Source organism: Scyliorhinus torazame, chromosome 5, assembly GCF_047496885.1.
Source record: "Scyliorhinus torazame isolate Kashiwa2021f chromosome 5, sScyTor2.1, whole genome shotgun sequence".
NCBI lineage: Eukaryota > Metazoa > Chordata > Chondrichthyes > Carcharhiniformes > Scyliorhinidae > Scyliorhinus > Scyliorhinus torazame.
The window spans coordinates 127,497,676-127,519,104 of record NC_092711.1 but is presented as its reverse complement, the minus strand read 5'-3'; the positions used below and the strand labels follow the sequence as shown (position 1 = coordinate 127,519,104).

The 21,429-nt window shown below is 47.2% G+C and overlaps 1 protein-coding gene across 6 annotated transcripts in view; it reads left to right on the top strand.

Annotated features, from left to right (window-relative positions):
- Positions 1-524: 524 nt before the first annotated feature.
- Positions 525-21,429, top strand: part of LOC140421808 (uncharacterized) — a 48,549-nt gene continuing 27,644 nt past the window's right edge. The window contains exons 1-3 of one of the 6 annotated variants that reach the window (XR_011947105.1): positions 531-719; positions 2,499-2,973; positions 7,281-7,406. Coding sequence is in view for 4 of the 6 variants with exons in the window: in XM_072506731.1 (XP_072362832.1) it covers positions 2,859-4,013 (1,155 nt within the window). In the remaining 2 variants the exon portion in view is untranslated. Of the gene's footprint in view, positions 720-760; positions 2,346-2,498; positions 5,560-7,280; positions 7,407-21,429 lie in introns of those variants that run through there. The other 5 variants (XM_072506728.1, XM_072506731.1, XM_072506727.1 and 2 more) reach the window with 5 other exon arrangements.

The following is a 21,429-nucleotide window of genomic DNA, read 5'->3' as shown; positions in this document are numbered from 1 at the left end:
TGTGAAAGAGGCGAGAGACTGAGATGTTCAAACATCCAGGGAAATAGTGTGATAATAAATAACCTTTATTCCTTAAAAAAATTAAAAATAGCAGTAAGCCCGCTACTGAAATGTATTTTAAATAAAGGAATATCACACTGAGCGTAAGAAAATATCACTCAAACATCCTGATAATGGAACATAGAACATGAACATAGAACATACAGTGCAGGAGGCCATTCGGCCCATCGAGTCTGCACCGGGTCGCATTTAAGCCCTCACTTCTGGAAAGGACCACGAAATGTAATGAACCGTGGTATAACCCTTCAGGTAACTATACAGAGGCTGCAGCCTCTTACATTGAATGTCTATGTAATCCAGAGATACCTCCAGGCCACAAACATCAGCTTCAGCCTGGGAGTGGGTGAAAACCCTGTTGCGCTCGATCATTCTTGGTCGGGCACTAGGACCCGGCTGGGATCAGAAACCTTCAGGCCCCGCCCACTAGCTGTTGCGTCACCAAGACGCCAGCGCATGCGCTCTGCCTCCCCAAGATGGCGGCTGTGAACCAGGGCCTGGTCCCGGGAGAGAGCTGACCGGCGGTGATGTGACCTGAGGATCACCGCACCTCAGGCAAGGGGCCAGGTTGGGAAGGCGGTGCCTTCAGGAATAACTGGGAAGGTGATGTTTGGTCAGTTGCTGCAGTCTGTGTGGTGAAGGTGCTGTCACAGTGGTGTGAGGTGAGGAAGTACAGGATTATCACCCAGCAATGATCAATTAAGGGGAATGTAAATCCAGCTCAGGCTGCTTTCAGATTGGAAAGGGAGCTAAGGTGTGTCCTCAGAGCTGGTGACTGTTGAGGCTTTGGCAGTTTCTCTATAAATTCATTCCCTCCCTCCCTCTACCACCTCTATCTTTAGAGTCAGAGAGTTTTACAGCACGGAAAGAGGCCCTTCGACCCATTCATAATAATCTTTATTATTGTCACAAGTAGGCTGACATTAACACTGCAATGAAGTTATTGTGAAAATCCCCTAGCTGGCGCTCTCCGGCGCCTGTTCGGGCACACTGAATGTCCTATTCCTCCCACAAACGTGTCTTTTGGGACTTGTGGGAGGAAACCGGAGCACCCGGAGGAAACCCACATAGACACAGGGGGGACATACAGACTCTGCACAGACAGTGATCAAGCCGGGAATTGACGCTGTGAAGCAACAGTGCTAGTCACTGCGCTACCGTGGGTCCCAGCATAGCAACCAGTCCTCGAAGACCTTAACGGGAGCCTTGCCTTCCACACCTTCTGACAGGCCGACGACTCGGATGTTCTTTCTCTGACCCTCGTTTCTCCAAGTCCTCCAGGACCTCCGAAAGTCACTCGGTTGGTTTTCAAAGGATTGAATTTCGACGGAGGCATCTTGCTGAACGTTCAGGATTCTCTCCTCAGGTTCATCAAGTCTCTTTTTTTTCTTTTCAAAAAATAAATTTAAGAGTACCCAATTCATTTTTTCCAATTAAGGGGCAATTTAGCGTGGACAATCCACCAAACCTGCACATCTTTGGGTTGTGGGTGCGAAAGCCACACAAACACGGGGAGAATGTGCAAACTCCACACGGACAGTGACCCAGAGCTGGGATTGAACCTGGGACCGCAGCGCCGTGAGGCAGCAGTGGTATCCACTTCGCCACCGTGCTACCCAGATCATTGGGCCTCTTCATGGTGTTTTGCAGCTGGTCCTCATGAGCACACAAATATTGAGTCAGCACACTCCGCCTCTGGTCAGTAACACGGATAATGCCAGCAGTCATCATTTTTGCCGCCTCCCAGAGAGCCCCGGAGAGTGCGGGGTCGAGAGACCTCCTGAAGGTCAGGCCGCCATGTTGAAGAGGTGGCCCCACCCCCGCTGAATCCACCTGCGCTGTTTTATCGACAGATTTCCTCACTTTATTTGGCATAATCCTACTAAACTGAACCCTGACGTCTTCCAGGGACATGATAACAATATTAATTCAAAGATCAGATTATAGGTGAGCGGCACCAGAACCTGCGGAAAAGCAGCTACTCCCGCACCACATGCCCGACGCCCCGGCACAGACAGATTTCTGATAGATGAGGATCCGAGGGTTATGGGGAACTGGCAGATAAATGGAGAGAAAGCTGAGATTAGGAGGGATTTATTTTCTCGAGGATGTGGTGAAGCTTTGAAATTCTGTACCCCAGAGCATTTACAGTGCTGAAGGAGGCCATCAGCCCATTGAGTCTTTGGACTGTGGAAGGAAACCGGAGGAGACCCGCGCAGACACAGGGAGAACGAACCTGGGACCCTGGAACTGTGAAGCAACAGTGCTGACCACTGCTACCCAACTGTGTGAGTGAGAATGGAGGGAGAGTGTGTGGGATGGAGATTTACAGCTTTCGGGGAATAAGAGAAAGGAAAAAATGTGACATAGAAACTAGGATTGTCTGTTCTGAGTTTCTGTCCTGTACTGACAGTGAAGAATTTTGTAAATTGTTTTTACAGGATATTACATGAGGAGGAATTACAGACAGAAATCTCAAACATCACCTCTCAATCTGACAGTAATTCGATTCCTTGGAACCTGAATATCTCCAACCTTTGAATCTAGAAGGAGAAACTTTTTCCCGAACTGTCTGCTAAAGATTTCAACCATCAGTGTGACTGGAAAAGCACTGAGACCCACACAACACACACCCGGGTGAGAGTGTTCCAGTGAACTGACTGTGGAAAGAGCTTTAACCAGTTACACAGCCTGAAAAACGTAACAACAGTCACAGCTGGAAGAGACCGTACTTGTGTTGTATCTGTGGACGAGGCTTCAACTGATTACCCAGCCTGGACAGACACGAGGAGACCAAAAACATGGAGAAACCGTGGAAATGTGAGGACTGTGGGAAGGGATTCAGATTCCCATCTAAGCTGGAGATTCATCGACGCAGTCACACTGGGGAGAGGCCGTTCACCTGCTCTAAGTGTGGTAAGGGATTCACTCAATTATTCAACCTAAAGACACACCAGCGAGTGCACACTGGGGCGAGGCCATTCACCTGCTCTCAGTGTGGGAAGGGATTCAGTGATTCATCCACCCTGCAAATACACCAGCGAGTTCACACAGGGGAGAAACCATTCACCTGCTCTCAGTGTGAGAAGGGATTCACTCGGTTATCCACCCTGCAGTCACACCAGCGAGTTCACACTAGGGAGAGGCCGTTCACCTGCTCTCAGTGTGGGAAAGGATTTGCACATTTATCCACCCTGCGGGGACACCAGAGAGTTCACACTGGGGAGAGGCCGTTCACCTGCTTTCAGTGTGGGAAGGGATTTATTGATTCATCCACCCTGCGGAAACATCAGCGAATTCACACTGGGGAGAGGCCATTCACCTGCTCTCAGTGTGGGAAGGGATTCACTCGGTTATCTCACCTGCGGATTCACCAGCGAGTTCACACTGGGGAGAGGCCATTCACCTGCTCTCAGTGTGAGAAGGGATTCAGTGATTCATCCACCCTGCGGAAACATCAGCGAGTTCACACTGGGGAGAGGCCATTCACCTGCTCTCAGTGTGGGAAGGGATTCACTCGTTTCTCCACCCTGCGGACACACCAGCGAGTTCACACTGGGGAGAGGCCATTCATCTGCTCTCAGTGTGGGAAGGGATTCACTCGGTTATCTCACCTGCGGATTCACCAGCGAGTTCACACTGGGGAAAGGCCACTCACCTGCTCTCAGTGTGGGAAAGGATTTACTCAGTTATCCAACCTGCAGACACACCAGCGAGTTCACACTGGGGAAAGGCCGTTCACCTGCTCTCCGTGTGGGAAGAGATTCACTCAGTTATCTCACCTGCAGACACACCAGCGAGTTCACACTGGGGAGACGCCATTCACCTGCTCTCAGTGTGGGAAAGTATTTACTCAGTTATCCAACCTGCGGAGACACCAGCGGGTTCACACTGGGGAGACGCCGTCCACCTCTCAATGTGAGACGGGATTGCATGATTCATCGCACCTGCTGTGACACCAACAATTTCACAATTGATTACAGGGGTTGGATTCTGCTGTTATTGTTTCTGCTCTACACCCAGGACTGCATTTTGTTCATTCTGACAGGTGGTCAGTGGGGATGGTTGGAGGGTTTCTTTCTGCTGGACTGACCGGTCTCACCACTCTGCCTCCAGTGGATTGATTCTCTTTGAGCCTTGTTGCTAAAACCTGGCTTCAAATTGCACAAGAATCACAGAGTGAAACAGTGTTTGGAAGTGTGAAGATATTTAGTTTCCATTTCTGTTTCAAACCCCCGAAAGCATGCCACGTTGCCATGGAGATGGGCCCTGGTGGTTACAAGGTTCTTTTGTTAAGTTATCTGGGTGTTCCTCACAGAAGGAAACTATCAGGTTATGAGGGACAAGTTGTCTGAGGTGGACTGGGAAACTGATTGGTACAGGAAATACCTAATGTTTAAGGAATTATTACATATTTATCAGGGGTCAGTTAGCTCAGTTGGCTGGACGACTGGTTCGTGATGCAGAGCAAGGCCAACAGTGAGGATTCAACTCCCGTACAGGCTGAGTTTATTCATGAAGGCCCCGCCTTCTCAACCAGGCCCCTCGCCTGAGGTGTGCTGACCCTCAGGTTAAATCACCTCCAGTCAGCTCTCTCTCTGTCAAAGGGGAGAGCAGCCTATGGTCCTCTGGGATTTTTGAAACATTTATTTTGCATATATGCAACAAATATAGATTCCTTTAAAGAACAAACATCCAACAGGAAAAATGATGTAACCGTGGCTAACAAGAAAAGTTAAAGATTCCATGAGATACATTCCAATTCAACAAAGGAGGACCAAGAAATTGATGAGAGCAAACTGGTGAGAAACATAAAAACTGACTGGAAAAGTTCCTACAGGAATGTGAAAAGCAAAAGATTAGCAAAGACCAATGTGGGTCCATTCCAGGCAGAGACAGGAGAGTTTATAATGGGGAGTAAGGAAATGGCAGAGAAACTGAACAATGTGTGTCTGACTTCACAGAGGAAGATACAGAAATTGTCCCCAAGACAACAGAAAACCAAGGGACTGGCAGAGATTAGTATTGGTGAAAAGGTTGTACTGGAGAAATTAAGGGGGCTGCAAGTGAATAAAACTCCAAAAGCCGATGATCTACATCCCAGAGTTTTGAACGAGGTGGCTGGAGAGATCTCTATTCCTCATTCTAAATTCTCCTGACTCTATCTGGAACGGACAAACCTTTGTCTGAGCCAAACGTTTCCTTTTTACGTAGCCATAGAAGCTTTTACAGTCCATTTTGATGTATTTTGCTAGTTCACATTCTATTCTCCCTTTGTTTCTCGGTGTCTTGGTCGAAGAACTGAAGTAAATCCTCGGGAATGAATCATCACTTTGGACAGGTTCTGAGACAATTAAGTTTCGACTTCCAGGACAGAGTTACTATAATCGTGGAGTGTGATTTTAGATTGTGTAAAAGGGCAAAGTTCTAGTTTACTGTGTAGTTTTCCAAGTTAAAGCAGCTTCTAGTTTGTTTGTTGCATTAAAACTCATAAAACGTGAAGTCCCGTCGTGTGATCCTTTAATTTATTGACTAGGAATTTGATTTTTTCTAAGAAGTTGCTGACCTTTATGGGGGTCCTAATCCACAAGTTTTGTCTTCCTATTTGACCCTCAGGCACCTTTCTGTCTCTATTGCTCATGTCAATGACAGCCAGGTGATGGAGCTGAGAATAATGGGGCCTGTGCCCCAGTTGGGGAACTACCATGGGCGTCGCTAATAGAGACAGGAAGGTGCTGGAGGCCTGACTGGGAACTGGACCTCCAACCAATCAGGGTTCAGGGGCGAGGGTGACCAGGGCTGATGGTGATGCGACCCCCAGGGTTCAGTGCCCCTGTGTCCAAAGCGGGGAGTCACGGGAACAAGGTACAGAGGAGCCGAAGGGAAACCATTTGGGACCAGAACATTGTGAACATCCTGTTACTCTGGTTGTCTTTGATCCTCAAGTAATTTTCTGTTAGTTTTTTTTTAACCATGTTCTGTTACATCAATAAACTTTTAACAGGAAAATATTTGAATTTGTTGGACTTTTCCTGATTAAAGGTGTTCACTTTCGGGAAAGTGGGTGAGAGGGGTTGACAGGCTCTTTAACAGAAAGTGAGTCCCTCTGAGGTAATTGGCAAAGGAGCCAGAGGGGTAGAGGAGATTTAAATTTTCTTTGACAGTGTTTGAAAATGGGGTTCAGGGAATTAATTGTGATTGACTAATTTAGCAAGGTTCTCGGAGGAAGTAACCAGGGATGTCAATAAAGGGGAACCTGTAGATGTGCTTTATCTGGATTTCCAGAAGGTATTTCCCAAGGTACCACATCAAAGGTTATTACACAAAATAAGAGCTCATTGTGTCGGGGCATCATATCAGCATGGATAGAGGATTAGTTAGTGAACAGCCAGTAGGTATAAATGGGTCATTTCTGGGTGGGTAAGATGTGACAAGTGGAATGTCATCAGGATCAATGCTGGGCTCTCAACCATTTACAATCTGTATAAATGTGTTGGGGGATGGGATTGAATGGCGGCTAAAGTTTCTGATGATTCAAAGACAGGAGGGAAAGTAGTGAAGTGAATTTGTGAAGTGGATTTAAGATGTCTGCAAAAGACTACAAATAGGGTAAGTGAGTGGGCAAAAACCTTGACAGATGGAGCATAACTTTGGAAAATGGGAATTTCCAAATGTCAGGAAGTATTAAATAAAACATTATTTAAATGGAGAGAGATTGCAGAACTCTGAGTTACAGAGGGATCGGGGTGCCCGATCCCAAGTTAGTCTGCAGGTACAGCAAGTGATTAGGAAGGTCCATGGAATATTATTGTTTATTGCAAAGGGAATCTAATATAAATGTCGGGATGTTTTGCTGCAGCTGTATAGAGTCAGAGGTTTACAGCATGAAAACAGGCCCTTCGGCCCAACTTGTGCATGCTGCCCAGTTTTTACCACTGAGCTAGTCTCAATTGCCCCCATTTGGCCCATAACCCTCTGTACCCAGCATTCCCACATAACTGTCTAAATGCTTTTTAAAAGACAAAGTTGTACCCACCTCTACTACTGCCTCTGGCAGCTCGTTCCAGACACTTACCACCCTCTGTGTGAACCAAATGCCCCTCTGGACCCTTTTATATCTCTCTCCTCTCATGTTAAAAATATGCCGTCCAGTTCCAGACTCCTCTACCTTTAGGAAAAGATGTTGACTATCTACCTTATCTGTGCCCCTCATTATTTTACAGACCTCGACAAGATCACCCCGAAGCCTCCTACACTCCAGGGAAAAAAGTCCTAGTCGATCCAGCCTCTCCTCATAACTCAAACCTTCGAGTCATGGTCGCATCCGAGTAAATCTTTTCTGCACTCTTTCCAGTTTAATAATATCCTTTCTATAATAGGACCAGAACTGTACACAGTACTCCAAGTGTGGTCTTATTAATGTCTTATACAACTTCAGCAAGACGTCCCAACTCCTGTATTCCATGTTCTGACCAATGAAACCAAGTATGTCGAATGCCTTCTTCATCACCCTGTCCACCCGTGACTCCACTTTCAAGGAGCTATGAACCTGTACTCCTCGATCTCTTTGTTCTATAACTTTCCCCAACTCCCGACCATTAACTGAGTAGATCCTGCCCCGATCCGATCTACCAAAATGTCGATCTACGAAAATGTATCACCCCACATTTATCTAAATTAAACTCTCATCGGTCCACTGACCCAATTGATCAAGTTCCATTGCAATCCTAAATAATCTTCTTCACTGATCATTATGCCACCAATCTTGATGTCATTTGCAAACTTACTAACCATGCCTCCTACATTCTCATCCAAATCATTAATATAAACAACAAATAATTGTGGACCCAGCACTGATCCCTGAGGCACATCGCTGGTCACAGACCTCAAGTTTGAAAAACAACCTTCTACAATCACCCTTTGTCTTCTGTCGTCAAGCCAATTTTGTAACCAGTTGGCTACCTCACCCTGGATCCCGTGAGATTTAACCTTGTGAAACAACCTACCATGCGGTACCTTGACAAAGGCCTTGCTAAAGTCCATGTCGACAACGTCGACTGCACTGCTCTCATCTACCTTCTTGGTTACCACTTTGAAAAACTCAATCAAATTTGTGAGACATGATTTTCCACTCATAAAGCCATGTTGACTGTCCCTAATCGGTCCTTGCCTCTCTAAATGCCTGTAGATCCTGTCTCTCAGAATACCTCCTAACAACTTACCCACCACAGACACGAGGCTCACCGGTCTGTAGTTCAGGCTTTTCCCTCTGGCCTTTCTTAAACAAAGGCACAACATTTGCTACCCTCCAATCTTCAGGCACCTCACCTGTGGCTGTCGACGATTCAAATATCTCAACTAGGGAACCCACAATTTTCCCCCTAACCTCCCACAATGCCCTGGGATACATTTCATCAGGTCCTGGGAATTTATCTACCTGGATGCACTTTAAGCTTGATCTAATCCCATTCCCCCCGTCCACTTTGTGGGTAATCTGCAATCCCAAAGCCAAATTTTAACAGTCCCAGCCTGCCATACATTCCATTCTGTCTCTCCTAGCATTTCCATCCAGGGATAGTTTTGATAACCTGCCTGTGCATCTGCACCTGGCAGTGTTTGATGATAGAGGGTAACTGGAGCTTTACTCTGTATCTAACCCCGTGTTGTACCTGTCCTGGGAGTGTTTGATGGGGTCAGTGTATAAGGAGATTTCTTCTGAATCTAACCCCATGCTGCACCTGGCCTGGGAGTGTTTGATGATAGCGTGTAACTTGAGCTTTACTCTGCATCTAACTCTGTGTTGTATCTGTCCTGGGAGTGTTTGATGGGGACAGTGCAGAGGAGGATATACGTTGTATCCAACCTTGTGCTATACCTATTGTGGGAGTGTTTGATGGGGACAGCATCGAGGGAGATTTACTCTGTATCTAACACCATTTTGTATCAGCCTCGGGAGTGTTTCATGGGGCAATGTAGAGGGAGCTGTGCTGGAACTGATTGGAGAATGGTCCAAGCTGGCACTTGGTACTCAGATTTTCCAGTACAGACACCCTTCACTTTAAAAATAACATTTCATTCCGAGATCAGAGAAATCATCACCGGTTCCTCCACTGTCCTTCCCCCCCCTTCCCCCCCCCCCCCCCCCCCTCCCCCGTAGGTCCAGAGGGACAGCGAGAGTCCTGAACATTGTTGTACATTCTGTTTGATATTTCATATGGGCCTTTTTCTGTTCCATAGAATCCGTAAAGTGTAGAAGGAGGCCATTCGGCCCATCGAGTCTGCACAGACCCTCCAATACGGCACCCCACTCAGGATCACTCCTCCACCCTATCCCCAGAACCCCACCTAACCTTTGGACACTCAGGGGAAATCTTTTAGAATGGCCAATCCACCTAACCTGTGCATCTTTGGACTGTGGGAGAAAACCAGAGCACCCGGAAGAAGCCCACGCAGACACGCGGAGGAAGTGCAAACTCTACACAGTCACCCAAGGCTGGAATCGAACCCCCCTCCCTCAGATCTCCATCAGCCTCTGTTCAAATGACAAGAGCCCCAGTTTCTCTAATCTCTCCTGGTAACTAAAGCCTCTCTTCCCTGGGATCATCTCAGTGAATCTCTTCTACACCCTCTCCATGGCCTTGACATCCTTCCTGGTGTAAGATCCCCAAAACCTGATCTGATATTCCAACTGCAGCCTAACCAATGATTTGCAGGTTTACATGACCTCTGTCCTTTTGTAGTCCACACCCAGAATTATAAAACTTGGATCCCGTGTGTTTTAGAAACACTTTATCAACTTGTCCTCCCACACTTAAATATTTGTGTATCTGAAACTCCTTTTAGGGTTTGGGAGATATTAACATAACATAGCTGAAATACATTGACATCCAATGTCTGATATCATGTGTGTTATGGGACAGAGAAGTTTAGTTTGAATTAGAAACTCAAGCAGGTGCTTCACTGCAGACAGGTCACCATGGAAACGCTGATAAGACATTCCTTCACTGCAAACAGGTCACTGTGGAAACGCTGATAAGACATTCCTTCACTGCAAACAGGTCACTGTGGAAACGCTGATAAGACATTCCTTCACTGCAGACAGGTCACCATGGAAACGCTGATAAGACATTCCTCCACTGCAGACAGGTCACCGTGGAAACGCTGATAAGACATTCCTTCACTGCAAACAGGTCACTGTGGAAACGCTGATAAGACATTCCTTCACTGCAGACAGGTCACCGTGGAAACGCTGATAAGACATTCCTTTCCACAGAATCGACTCATTGGAAACTCTAATCAGATCGGGGGGGGGGGGGGGAGGACAGTGTTTGTCTGTTATTAACCTCAACATAAACTTAAACCAGAGTGAATAATGGAATAGATTAAATTCTAATGTGTGATGTTTATAGCTACAGTAATGGAATTATCAGAAATAATAGAATTAACAGGCAGGGTAGTTTAGGGAAAATGAGGAAATTACTGAAGAAATGTAACTGCTGTGAACCAAGAATGTGTCCTTGTAAATCACAGATTAGAGAAATTCCTGCTGTCTTCCTCACTTGCTGCATGAACTGTGTTCCGTACTGGGCACCAAACCTCAGGAAAGATACATTGCACTTGGTAACAGTCCAGTTCAGATTGACCATGAAGAAGTGAGGCTGGTGAACTGAGTGAATCCGTTCCCACACAGGGAGAACATTAAGGGTCACTCCTCAGTGTGAACAGGTCGATGAATCTCCAGGTCTGATTAAATCTATTCCACTGTCCCCTTTACAAGGTTTCTTCCAGCGAGACTAGATATCGTTCGAAAGGTCAGACCATCGGCTAAAAAGTCAGCCACATTCTGAACACAGGAACTGTTTCTCCCACATTGAACAGGGTCTTTGAACAAAGAACAATACAGCACAGGAACAGGCCCTTCGCCCCTCCAAACCTGTACCGGTTATGATACCAACCTTTGCCAAAACCCTCAGCACTTCCTTGTGCCGTATCCCTCTATCCCCATCCTATCCATGTGTTTGTCAAGATGCCTTTTGAATGCCGTTAATGTATCTGCTTCCACAACCTCCCCTGGCACTCACCACCCTTTGCATTCCAGGCACTCGCCACTCTGCGTAAAATAACCAGCCTCACACATCTCTTCTAAACTTTGCCCCAGGGACCCCCTGGTGACTGACCCTTCCACCCTGGGAAAGAGTGCCTGCCCACCCATTCTATCCATGCCCCTCATAACCTTGTGGACCTCTATTAGGTGTATTAGTGTGGCAACCAGAATTATGGACAATATTCCAAGTGCGGTCTTAACAAGGTTCTATACAATTGTAGCACAACTTGCCAGTTTTTATACTTGATGCCCCGTCCAATGAAGGCAAGTATTCTGTCTGCTTTCGTGACTACCTTGTACTCTTGTGTCGCCACCTTCAAAGATCTGTGGCTATGCACACACAGATCTCTCTGACTTTCCATATTCCTAGGAGTTTTGCCATTTACGGTATATTTCCCCTCATAATATAATATTCTCCTTAACTAGTAATGCTACTCCCCCACCCCTTTTACATCCCTCTCTATCTCTCCTGAAGTATCCATATCCTCCAATGTTCAGCTGCCAATCCTGCCCTTCCTTTAAACATGTTTCTATGATAGCCACAACATCGTAATTCCAAGTACAGATAAGTGCTCTAAGTTCATCTGCCTCCCCGCTATACTTCTGGCATTGAAACAAATACACTTCAAACCACTGCGTTTGAGCAGACAGGATGATGTTCTCATATTTTTGTTCTCTATTTCCTCTTCAGTTATTACACCTTCTACACAAGCACTCTGGTTCCCACCCCCCTGCCATACTAGTTTAAATCCTCCCGAGTGACTCTAGCAAACCTCCCAGCCAGGATGTTGGTACCCCTGCAGTTTAGATGCAACCCATCCTTCTTGTACAGGTCACACCTGCCCCAGAAGAGATCCCAGTGGCTGTTCACCCTCCCCCTTCAGGATCTCCAGTGTCATTTCAGAGACACCCTGGCACCAAGGAGGCAAAATACCATTCTGGAGTCTCTTTCCTGTCCACAGAGGCGCCGATCCATGCCCCTTACGATAGAATCCCCTATAGCTATCGGTCTCCTTCACTTTGTCCTCCCCTGTAGAGCAACAGAGCCAGTTGTGGTGCCACTGTCCAGGCTGCTATTGTTGTTTTCCCCACTGGGGGCTATCCCCGCCCCCCCAAACAGTATCCAAAACGGTATACCTGTTAGAGAGGAGATTCCTGCACTGCCTGCCTGCCCTTTCTAGCGGTCACCCATCTGTCTCATCCAGTGAACAGACTGTGGAAATAACTTTAACCAGTTACACAGTCTGACATCACACCATTCAAAGCAGGGAGACACCGTGCACTTGTCCTGTGTGGACGAGGCTTCAAGTGATCATCCAACCTGGAGAGACACAAGGACACTGGCACCATGGAGAAAGTGTGGAAATGTGGGGACTGTGGTAAACGGTTCAGATGTTCATCTCAGCTGGAAAATCATCAACGCAGTCACACTGGGGAGAAGCCAATCATCTGTTCTGTGTGTGGGATGGGATTCAGTAGGTCAGCCAGCCTCATGTCACACCAGCAAATTCACACTGATAAAAGGCCATTCAGCTGCACTCACAAAAAAAGAGGTTCAGGCGATCATCTAACCTCAATGTGCACCAGCATGTTCATACTGTGGAAAGAGTGTTCACTTGCTCCGTGTGTGGGAAGGGATTCATTCATTCATCCAGCTTTCTGATACACAAGCAAATACACACTGATGAGAAACCACTTAGTTGTCCTCAGTGTGGGAAAAATTTCAGGCAGTCATCCACTCTCATTGCACACCAACGTAATCACAAGTGGGGAAAGACCGTTCAACTCCTGTATTTGGGAAGAGGTACTCTCAGTCCGGCAGCCTGCTGTTTATTACACACTTGCACTCACACAGCGGAGAGACCATTCATCTGCTCTGTGTGAGGAAAGGGATTCACTCAGTCATTTAACCTCTTGACACATCAACAGCTTCATGAGTGACTGAAGAGTCTGGATTTTGCTGTTATTGGTGCTGTCAATCACATACAAGATTGGTAGTCCTACATTATTTGGTTTATTTCTGCTGATGTCAACAACTCCTATAACTGGCTGCAGTTTAATATTCTGGATTCGTCACTGAATTTTGGGGCTGCAGTGTCTCTTTTTAAAAACATCTTTCCTCTTTATTCAAGATCTTTCCCAGGAACACACTTTACTTTAATCCTAAATAGTAATTAATCCTAATTACAGCAACATCTATAATTCAGTTTCTGAAACATTCTACTGATCTCCAAGTGGAAAATGCTGATTAATCCTGGCTGACAATTCTTTCTTTTTTAAAAAAATTCTCCTTTTTCACATTTTCTCCCACATTTACACCCATCAACAATAAACAATAATCAGCAAGATATGTCAGTCCCCATAATAACACCGATCCTATCTACCCACCAACCCCCAAACCGCATGTTTACATAAACAAATGACAAAAAGGAATCAGGGATTACCCGTAGTCACCCTTAATCTACACAGCTCCCCCCACGACCCCCCAACCAACGCCATCCAGCCTCTGAGAGAGTACCGTACATGATACCCCAGAGTTGTAACCCCCCCCCCCACCACCACCAAGTCTCCAGCTCCTCCCGTCCACTGCCTCTTGTAAAACTCCTCCTCCCAACCTCGGTTCCTTCCCCCCAACTTTCCACCCCGGCTAGACCACTCGGACCCTGTTCTGCCAGGCTCCGATGGCCGCAGCCCCTCCCCCCACCTCACTCCCATTCACTGGCCGGCTTAAACCGGCCAGCGTGGAGAACCCGCCCGGGACCCTTTCCCCCTTGCCCGGCCCTAGGAAAGCCCAAAGATCCCCTTTTAGCACACAAACCCCGCATATCCACCTACACCCCAAAGAGCCCTCCTTTCGAGTGAAAGTCCCGTCCCTTCCCTTGTCCAAATATATACAACATTGGCTCCTTTAGCCTCTACACCCGCGCGCAGTGATACAAAAAAGAAGAAAATACAGTCATGAGGTTACATCGGCACATGGCCATTCCTCAGTTTGTCAGTTCTGCCACAGTCCTTCTGCCTTCGCAAACTCCTCCGCTGCTTCCGCCGTTCCAAAATAAAAGTCCCTGAGCTTATAAGTCACCCTCAGCTTTGCTGGATATACAATGCCGCACTGCACCTTGCTAATGTACAGTGCCCTCTTCACCCGGTTGAAGGCAGCCCGCCTCCTCGCCAGCTCCACCGTAAAGTCCTGGTATACACGTATACCAGCTCCAGCCCACTGCACCACCCGCTTCTGCTTGGCCCAGCTCAGGACCTTCTCCTTCACACTGTACCTACGGAAGCACAGAGTCACTGCCCTTGGCGGCTCACTCGCCTTTGGTACAGGCCTCCACGACCGATGAGCCCGATCCAGTTCATATCGGGAGGGATCCTCCCCCAATAGTTTTGCCAGCATCGCGGCAAAATACTCAGTGGGCTTCGGTCCTTCAACTCCTTCGGGCAGCCCCACGATCCTCAAATTCTGTCGCCTGGATCTGTTTTCCAGATCTTCCATTTTTCCTCGCAGATCCTTGTTAGTATCCATCACCTTCCGCATCTCTTTCCCGAGGCAAGTTGATCACTGTGCTGCAATAACATCTCCTCCACTTCCTTCAGCGCCTCCCCTTGCTCTCGCACCTCCGCCACTGCGCTCGCCACCGCCGACATCACCGGGGAAACCGCCTCCTCCACCAACGCACTCAAAACCTCCCTCATCTCCTTCCTCACCGTCTCCATGCATTTCGCAATCTGCGCCAACTGCTTTTCGAATTCCGCAGCCATCACCTTAGTTATTTCTTCAGCCGTAAGCACTGCGGCCTCCCCTGGTGCTCCAGCCTCCATTTTCTTTGTTGACCCCGCGGTGACCTTTCCACTCCCCAGCGGACTTTCAGCCGCTTTTTCCCCAGCCGTTTTTTTGGTGTTTTTTGACATCCTTCTTCTCTGTGCGCTGTCTCCCGACTTTTACTGCCGTCGCTGGCCCTAGGACCGGGCGTTACTCCCCGTCAATGCCGTTCCCAAACGGGAGCCCTCCAACGCGCGGCTGCCTCCAGCCCGCCGTCACCGGAAGTCCTGACAATTCTTTCTGACTTACACATTCTTCACTGCGACACCACCATTGTGAAATTAAATTATCAACATGAAATAAAACCGTAAAATATTTCACAGGCTCATGAATAGAAACTTAATCAATCAACATTATTATTGATGAAGTTTGGAAGTTGCTGAGTTGAATAATTTCTGACACAACAGCAGCAACATTTGGTAAAGGTGGAACCGACAACAAAGACTGGTTTGAGAGCCACTCAGCAGAGATGTCATTGAAGCAAAAAGCAAAGCAGACCTGATGCCCAACATAAACCCAAGAGCTAGAACAGTGCATCACTTAGGACTTGAATGTTGCCAAGACCATTGTGTAAAAGATGGAGATGCTGTGCAAATAAACACTGGAGCAGCCTACGTCAAGGAATCTGAAACAAAAAATGGTTTCATATTTCTTTTGGTTTCAGATTCCAGGATCCGCAGTAATTTGCTTTTATCAAGGAATCTGAACTGCCTTTGATTATGGATTTCATTTTTTAAATTTAGAGTACCCAATTCATTTTTTCCAATTAAGGGACAATTTAGCATAGCCAATCCACCTACCTTGCACATTTTTGGGTTGTGGGAGCGAAACCCACGCAAACACGGGGAGAATGTGCAAACTCCATACAGACAGTGTCCCGGAGCCGGGATCGAACCAAGGACCTCGGCGCCGTGAGGCAGCAGCGCTAGCCACTGTGCCACCGTGTTGCCCTGATTATGGATTGTGGTGAAATTCTCACCAACAGATGTAAACATGTCCCCCTGGGTTGAACATTACTGTGAGCTGTACCCCTGTGAGAAGGGCATCGCCCAGTCTCTCTTTGACTCTCCTGCAGCTTCCTGTCATGGTTGAGTTGGACAAGGAACTCTCATCACTTTAACTGGGAAAGGCCATTGATTGTTGAGCAAGCAGAAAGGCACCCGACAAGGATGGCATTCCAGCTGAATTGCGCAAACACAAAGTTCCATTGACTGTCACACCTTCATGACCTGTTCCTCCTCTGTTGTTAGGTTTTCGGCTGTTCCTCATTTCGAGGATGACATCTACTCTGAGTCATGTGCTTCTCTTGTGGTCATTCTGCGATTGGAGAAGGTGTTTCTCGACCCGCAGATCTTTGGCAGAGATCCCTCTCTGCCATTCTCTGCCTCTTCATTGAGGCGTTGGAATTCAAAAGTAATAATAATAATCTTTATTATTGTCACATGTAGGCTTACATTATCACTGCAGTGAAGTTACTGTGAAAATCTCCTAATTGACACATTCTGGCACCTGTTCGGGTGAATTCAGAATGACTAATTCACCAAACAAGCACATCTTTCGGGTAGAATGTGCAGACTCCGCACAGACAGTGACCCATGTGGGAATCGAACCCGGGACCCTGGGGCTCTGCTAACCACTGTGCTACCGTGTTGCCCTAATGATGCAGTTTGGAGGGCACGTTGTCACAATAGTGACTGATTGGCAGCTGTTAGACCGGAGCTGAGGAGTATAAAGTGGGCACAATTGTTCTTGGGGAAATGCACAGCAGTAATGTGGGGATTGTTTAAGGAGCACTTGCTGCGAGTGCTGAATAGTTTTGTCCCACTGAGACGAGGAAGGAATGGTAAGGTGAAGGAGTCTTGGATGACAAGAGAAGTGGAGCTTCTAGTCAAGAGGAAGAAGGAAGCTTACGTAAGGTTGAGGGAGCAAGGATCTAGCACGGCTCTAGAGGGTTACAAGATAGCCATGAAGCAACTCAAAAATGGACTGAGGAGAGCTAGAAGCGGGCATGAAAAAGCCCTGGCAGGAAGGATTAGGGAAAACCCCAAGGCACTCTACACTTCTGTGAGAAATAAGAGGATGATCAGAGTGAGAGTAGGGCCGATCAGGGATAGTAGAGGGAACTTGTGCCGAGAGTCAGAGAAGATGGGGGAGGCCCTAAATGAATATTTTGCTTCAGTATTCACGAGAGAGAGGGACCTTGTTGCTCTTGAGAGCAGTGTGAACCAGGTTAATAGACTCGAACAGGTTGTCATTAAGAAGGAGGATGTGCTGGAAATTTTGAAAAGCATCAAGATAGATAAGTCCCCTGGGCCTGACGGGATATACCCAAGGTTACTACGGGAAGTGAGGGAGGAGATTGCTGCGCCGTTGGCGATGATCTTTGCATCCTCACTCTCCACTGGAGTAGTACCAGATGATTGGAGGGAGGCAAAAGTTGTTCCCTTGTTCAAGAAAGGGAATAGGGAAATCCCTGGGAATTACAGACCCATCAGTCTTACATCTGTGGTGAGCAAATTATTGGAAAGGATTGCGAGAGATAGGATTCATGATTATTTAGAAAACCATAGTTTGATTAAAGATAGTCAGCATGGCTTTGTAAGGGGCAGGTCATGCCTCAGAAGCCTCATTGAATTCTTTGAGGATGTGACGAGACACATTGATGAAGGCCGGGCAGTGGATATGGTGTATTTCGATTTTAGTAAGACATTTGACAAGGTTCCCCATGGTAGGCTCATTCAGAAAGTTAGGAGGCATGTGATACAAGGACATTTGGCTGACTGGATACAGAATTGGCTGACCAATAGAAGACAGTGGGTAGTAGTGGATGGAAAGTATTCCACCTAGTGGTCGGTGACCAGTGGTGTCCTGCAGGGATCTGGTTCTTGGACCTCAGCTCTTTGTGGTTTTTATAAATGACTTGGATGAGGAAGTGGAAGGGTGGGTTAGTACGTTTGCCGAAGACACGAAGGTTGGTGGAGTTGTAGGTAGTGTTGAGGGCTGATGCAGGTTACAACAGGACATTGACAGAATGCAGAGCTGGGCTGAGAAGTCGCAGATGGAGTTCAACCTAGATAAATGTGAAGTGATTCATTTTGGAAGGTCGAATTTGAATGCTGAATACAGGGTTAAAAGGCAGGATTCTTGGAAGTGTGGAGGAACAGAGGAATCTTGGGGTCCACATACATAGATTCCTCAATGTTGCCACCCAGGTTGATAGGGTTGTTAAGAAGGCATATGGTGTGTCGGCTTTCATTAACAGGGGGATTGAGTTTAAGAGCCGCGAGGTTTTGCTGCAGCTTTATAAAACCCTAGTTAGACCACACTTGGAATATTGTGTCCAGTTCTGGTCGCCTCATTATTGGAAGGATGTGGATGCTTTGGAGGGGGTAGAGAGGAGATTTACCAGGATGCTGCCTGGACTGAAGGGCATGTCTTATGAAGAAAGGTTGAGGGAGCGAGGGCTTTTCTCACTGGAGTGAAGAAAGAAGAGAGGTGACATGATAAAGGTGTACAAGGTGATGAGAGGCATGGATAGAGTGGAGGGCCAGAGACTTTTCCCCAGAGAGGAAATGGCTGTCATGAGGGGACATAATTTTAAGGTGATTGGCGGAAGGTATCGGGAAGATGTCAGAGGTAGGTTCTTTACACCGAGAGTGGTGGGTGCGTGGAATGCACTGCCAGCAGATGTGGTGGAGTCAGAGCCATTAGGGACTTTTGGCATATGGACAGCAGTAAATTCAAGGGGTGTAGGTTAGTTTGATCTTAGATTAGGATAAACATCGTGGGCCGAAGGGCCTGTACTATGCTGTACTGTTCTATGTTCTAAACTCTTCCCAGTCATTACGGTCAATACGTATTACATAAGTGGGGAGTGAACAGGAGTGGAGTAAATTCAGAGACAGGCAAGGCAGCACCCAGTTATTAGCCTTGACCAGAACACCAGCTTTTTCAGCATTGTTTCTCCAGAGTTATTAAAGCTCTCGAAGGAAGGAAGCACAGGTTCAGGTGCTGATGGAGATCCTGGTGCATCCTCAGTCACCAATAGTAATTATATATAAAATCGAGGTCTTGAAATATGTGAAGGTATGATCGCTAAGTTTGCAGATGGAAAATTGTTGGTGTGGTAACTAGCGAGGAGAAAAGCCTTAAAATACAGGTTGATCCAGATGGGCAGAACAGTGGCAAATGGAATTTAACCAGGAAAAGTGGCAGCTCTTGTCCAGAGTCAGTACAGACATGATGTGCCGATTGTCTTCCATCTGTGCTGGATCATTGTAGAAAACACTGAACATTCAGTATCACGAGCAAAAGAGAAGATGGAGGAATTTTTTTTTTTTTTTTTTCAAAAAAATATACTTTATTCATAAAAATTTATCATGAGCATTACAGAAACATTTCAAATTGTCTTGACTGTACATTTCCGGCAGGGTTACATGTTGCCTTGACTTTCTTTCATTCAATTTTGATATTGTCGTACACATATCACTCTTTACATTACAATTCCTTCTTAAATATTTACATTGTCATGTTTGTTTTATACATTGGAGTGTTGGTTGCCCAGACCGAGGGGCTTTACACTGTTACGCGCCCCTCGGTGTACATTTGCTGGAAAGACTTTACACAGTGGTCTTTCCCCATTGCGCCTTGGCGGCAGCTGCCCCAAGCTTGAGTGCGTCCCTCAGCACGTAGTCCTGGACCTTGGAATGTGCCAGTCTGCAACACTCGGTCGAGGACAATTCTTTGCACTGGAAGATCAGCAAGTTTCGGGCAGACCAAAGAGCGTCTTTTACCGAGTTGATGACCTTCCAGCAGCAGTTGATATTTGTCTCGGTGTGTGTCCCTGGAAACTGATAAGAACAGATTTTTATTTTTTTTTTTTTTTTTTTTTTTTCAAAAAAATATACTTTATTCATAAAAATTTATCATGAGCATTACAGAAACATTTCAAATTGTCTTGACTGTACATTTCCGGCAGGGTTACATGTTGCCTTGACTTTCTTTCATTCACTTTTGATATTGTCATACACATATCACTCTTTACATTACAATTCCTTCTTAAATATTTACAGTGGCATGTTTGTTTTATACATTGGTGTGTTGGTTGCCCCGACCGAGGGGCTTTACACTGTTACGCGCCCCTCGGTGTACATTTGCTGGGAAGACTTTACACAGTGGTCTTTCCCCATTGCGCCTTGGCGGCAGCTGCCCCAAGCTTGAGTGCGTCCCTCAGCACGTAGTCCTGGACCTTGGAATGTGCCAGTCTGCAACACTCGGTCGAGGACAATTCTTTGCACTGGAAGATCAGCAAGTTTCGGGCAGACTAAAGAGCGTCTTTTACCGAGTTGATGACCTTCCAGCAGCAGTTGATATTTGTCTCGGTGTGTGTCCCTGGAAACAGTCCGTAGAGCACAGAGTCCTGTGTCACAGATCTGTTTGGGATAAACCTTGACAAATACCACTCCATCTCTCTCCAGACCTTCTTTGCAAAGGCACATTCCACAAGGAGGTGTGTGACCGTCTCATTTCCCCCACAGCCACTCCGAGGGCAGCGTGCATTGGTGCAGAGCCTTCGGGTGTGCATGAAGAATCTGACAGGGAGGGCCTTTCTCACCACCAGCCAAGCTAGGTCTTGGTGCTTGTTTGAAAGTTCTGGTGATGAGGCGTTCTGCCAGATGACTCTGGCAGTCTGCTCAGGGAACCATCCAACGTCCTCCACGGTCTCCTTTTCCCTGAGGGCCTCGAGGACATTACGTGCTGACCACTGCTTCATTGCCTTGTGGTCAAAGGTGTTTTCCTTCAAAAACTTTTCCACAAAGGACAGGTGGTACGGTACGGTCCAACTACTTGGAGCGTTCCGCGGCAATGAGGCCAGGCCCATCCTTCGCAACACCGGGGACAGGTAGAACCTCAGTATGTAGTGACACTTGGTGTTTGCATACTGGGGGTCCACGCACAGCTTGATGCAGCTGGACACAAAGGTGGCCAACAGGATGAGGGAGGCGTTGGGTACGTTCCGCCCTCCCTTCTCCAGAGGTTTGTACATGGTGTCCCTTCGGACACGGTCCATCTTGGATCGCCAGATAAATTTGAAGATGGCCCGGGTGACTGCTGTGGCGTAGGGTCGGGTTATGGGCCAGACCTGCGCCACGTACAGTAGCACCGAGAGTACCTCACACCTGATGACCAGGGTTTTGCCCGCAATGGAGAGGGAGCGTTGCTCCCACCAGCCCAGTTTCTGTCTTACCTTTCCTATGCGCTCCTCCCAGTTTTTGGTGCACGCCCCAGCAGCTCCGAACCATATCCCCAGCACCTTCAGGTAATCTGACCTGACAGTGAAGGGGACAAAGGACCGGTCGGCCCAGTTCCCAAAGAACATGGCCTCGCTCTTGCCCCGGTTTACCTTGGCTCCAGAGGCCAGTTCAAACTGGTCGCAGGTGGTTAA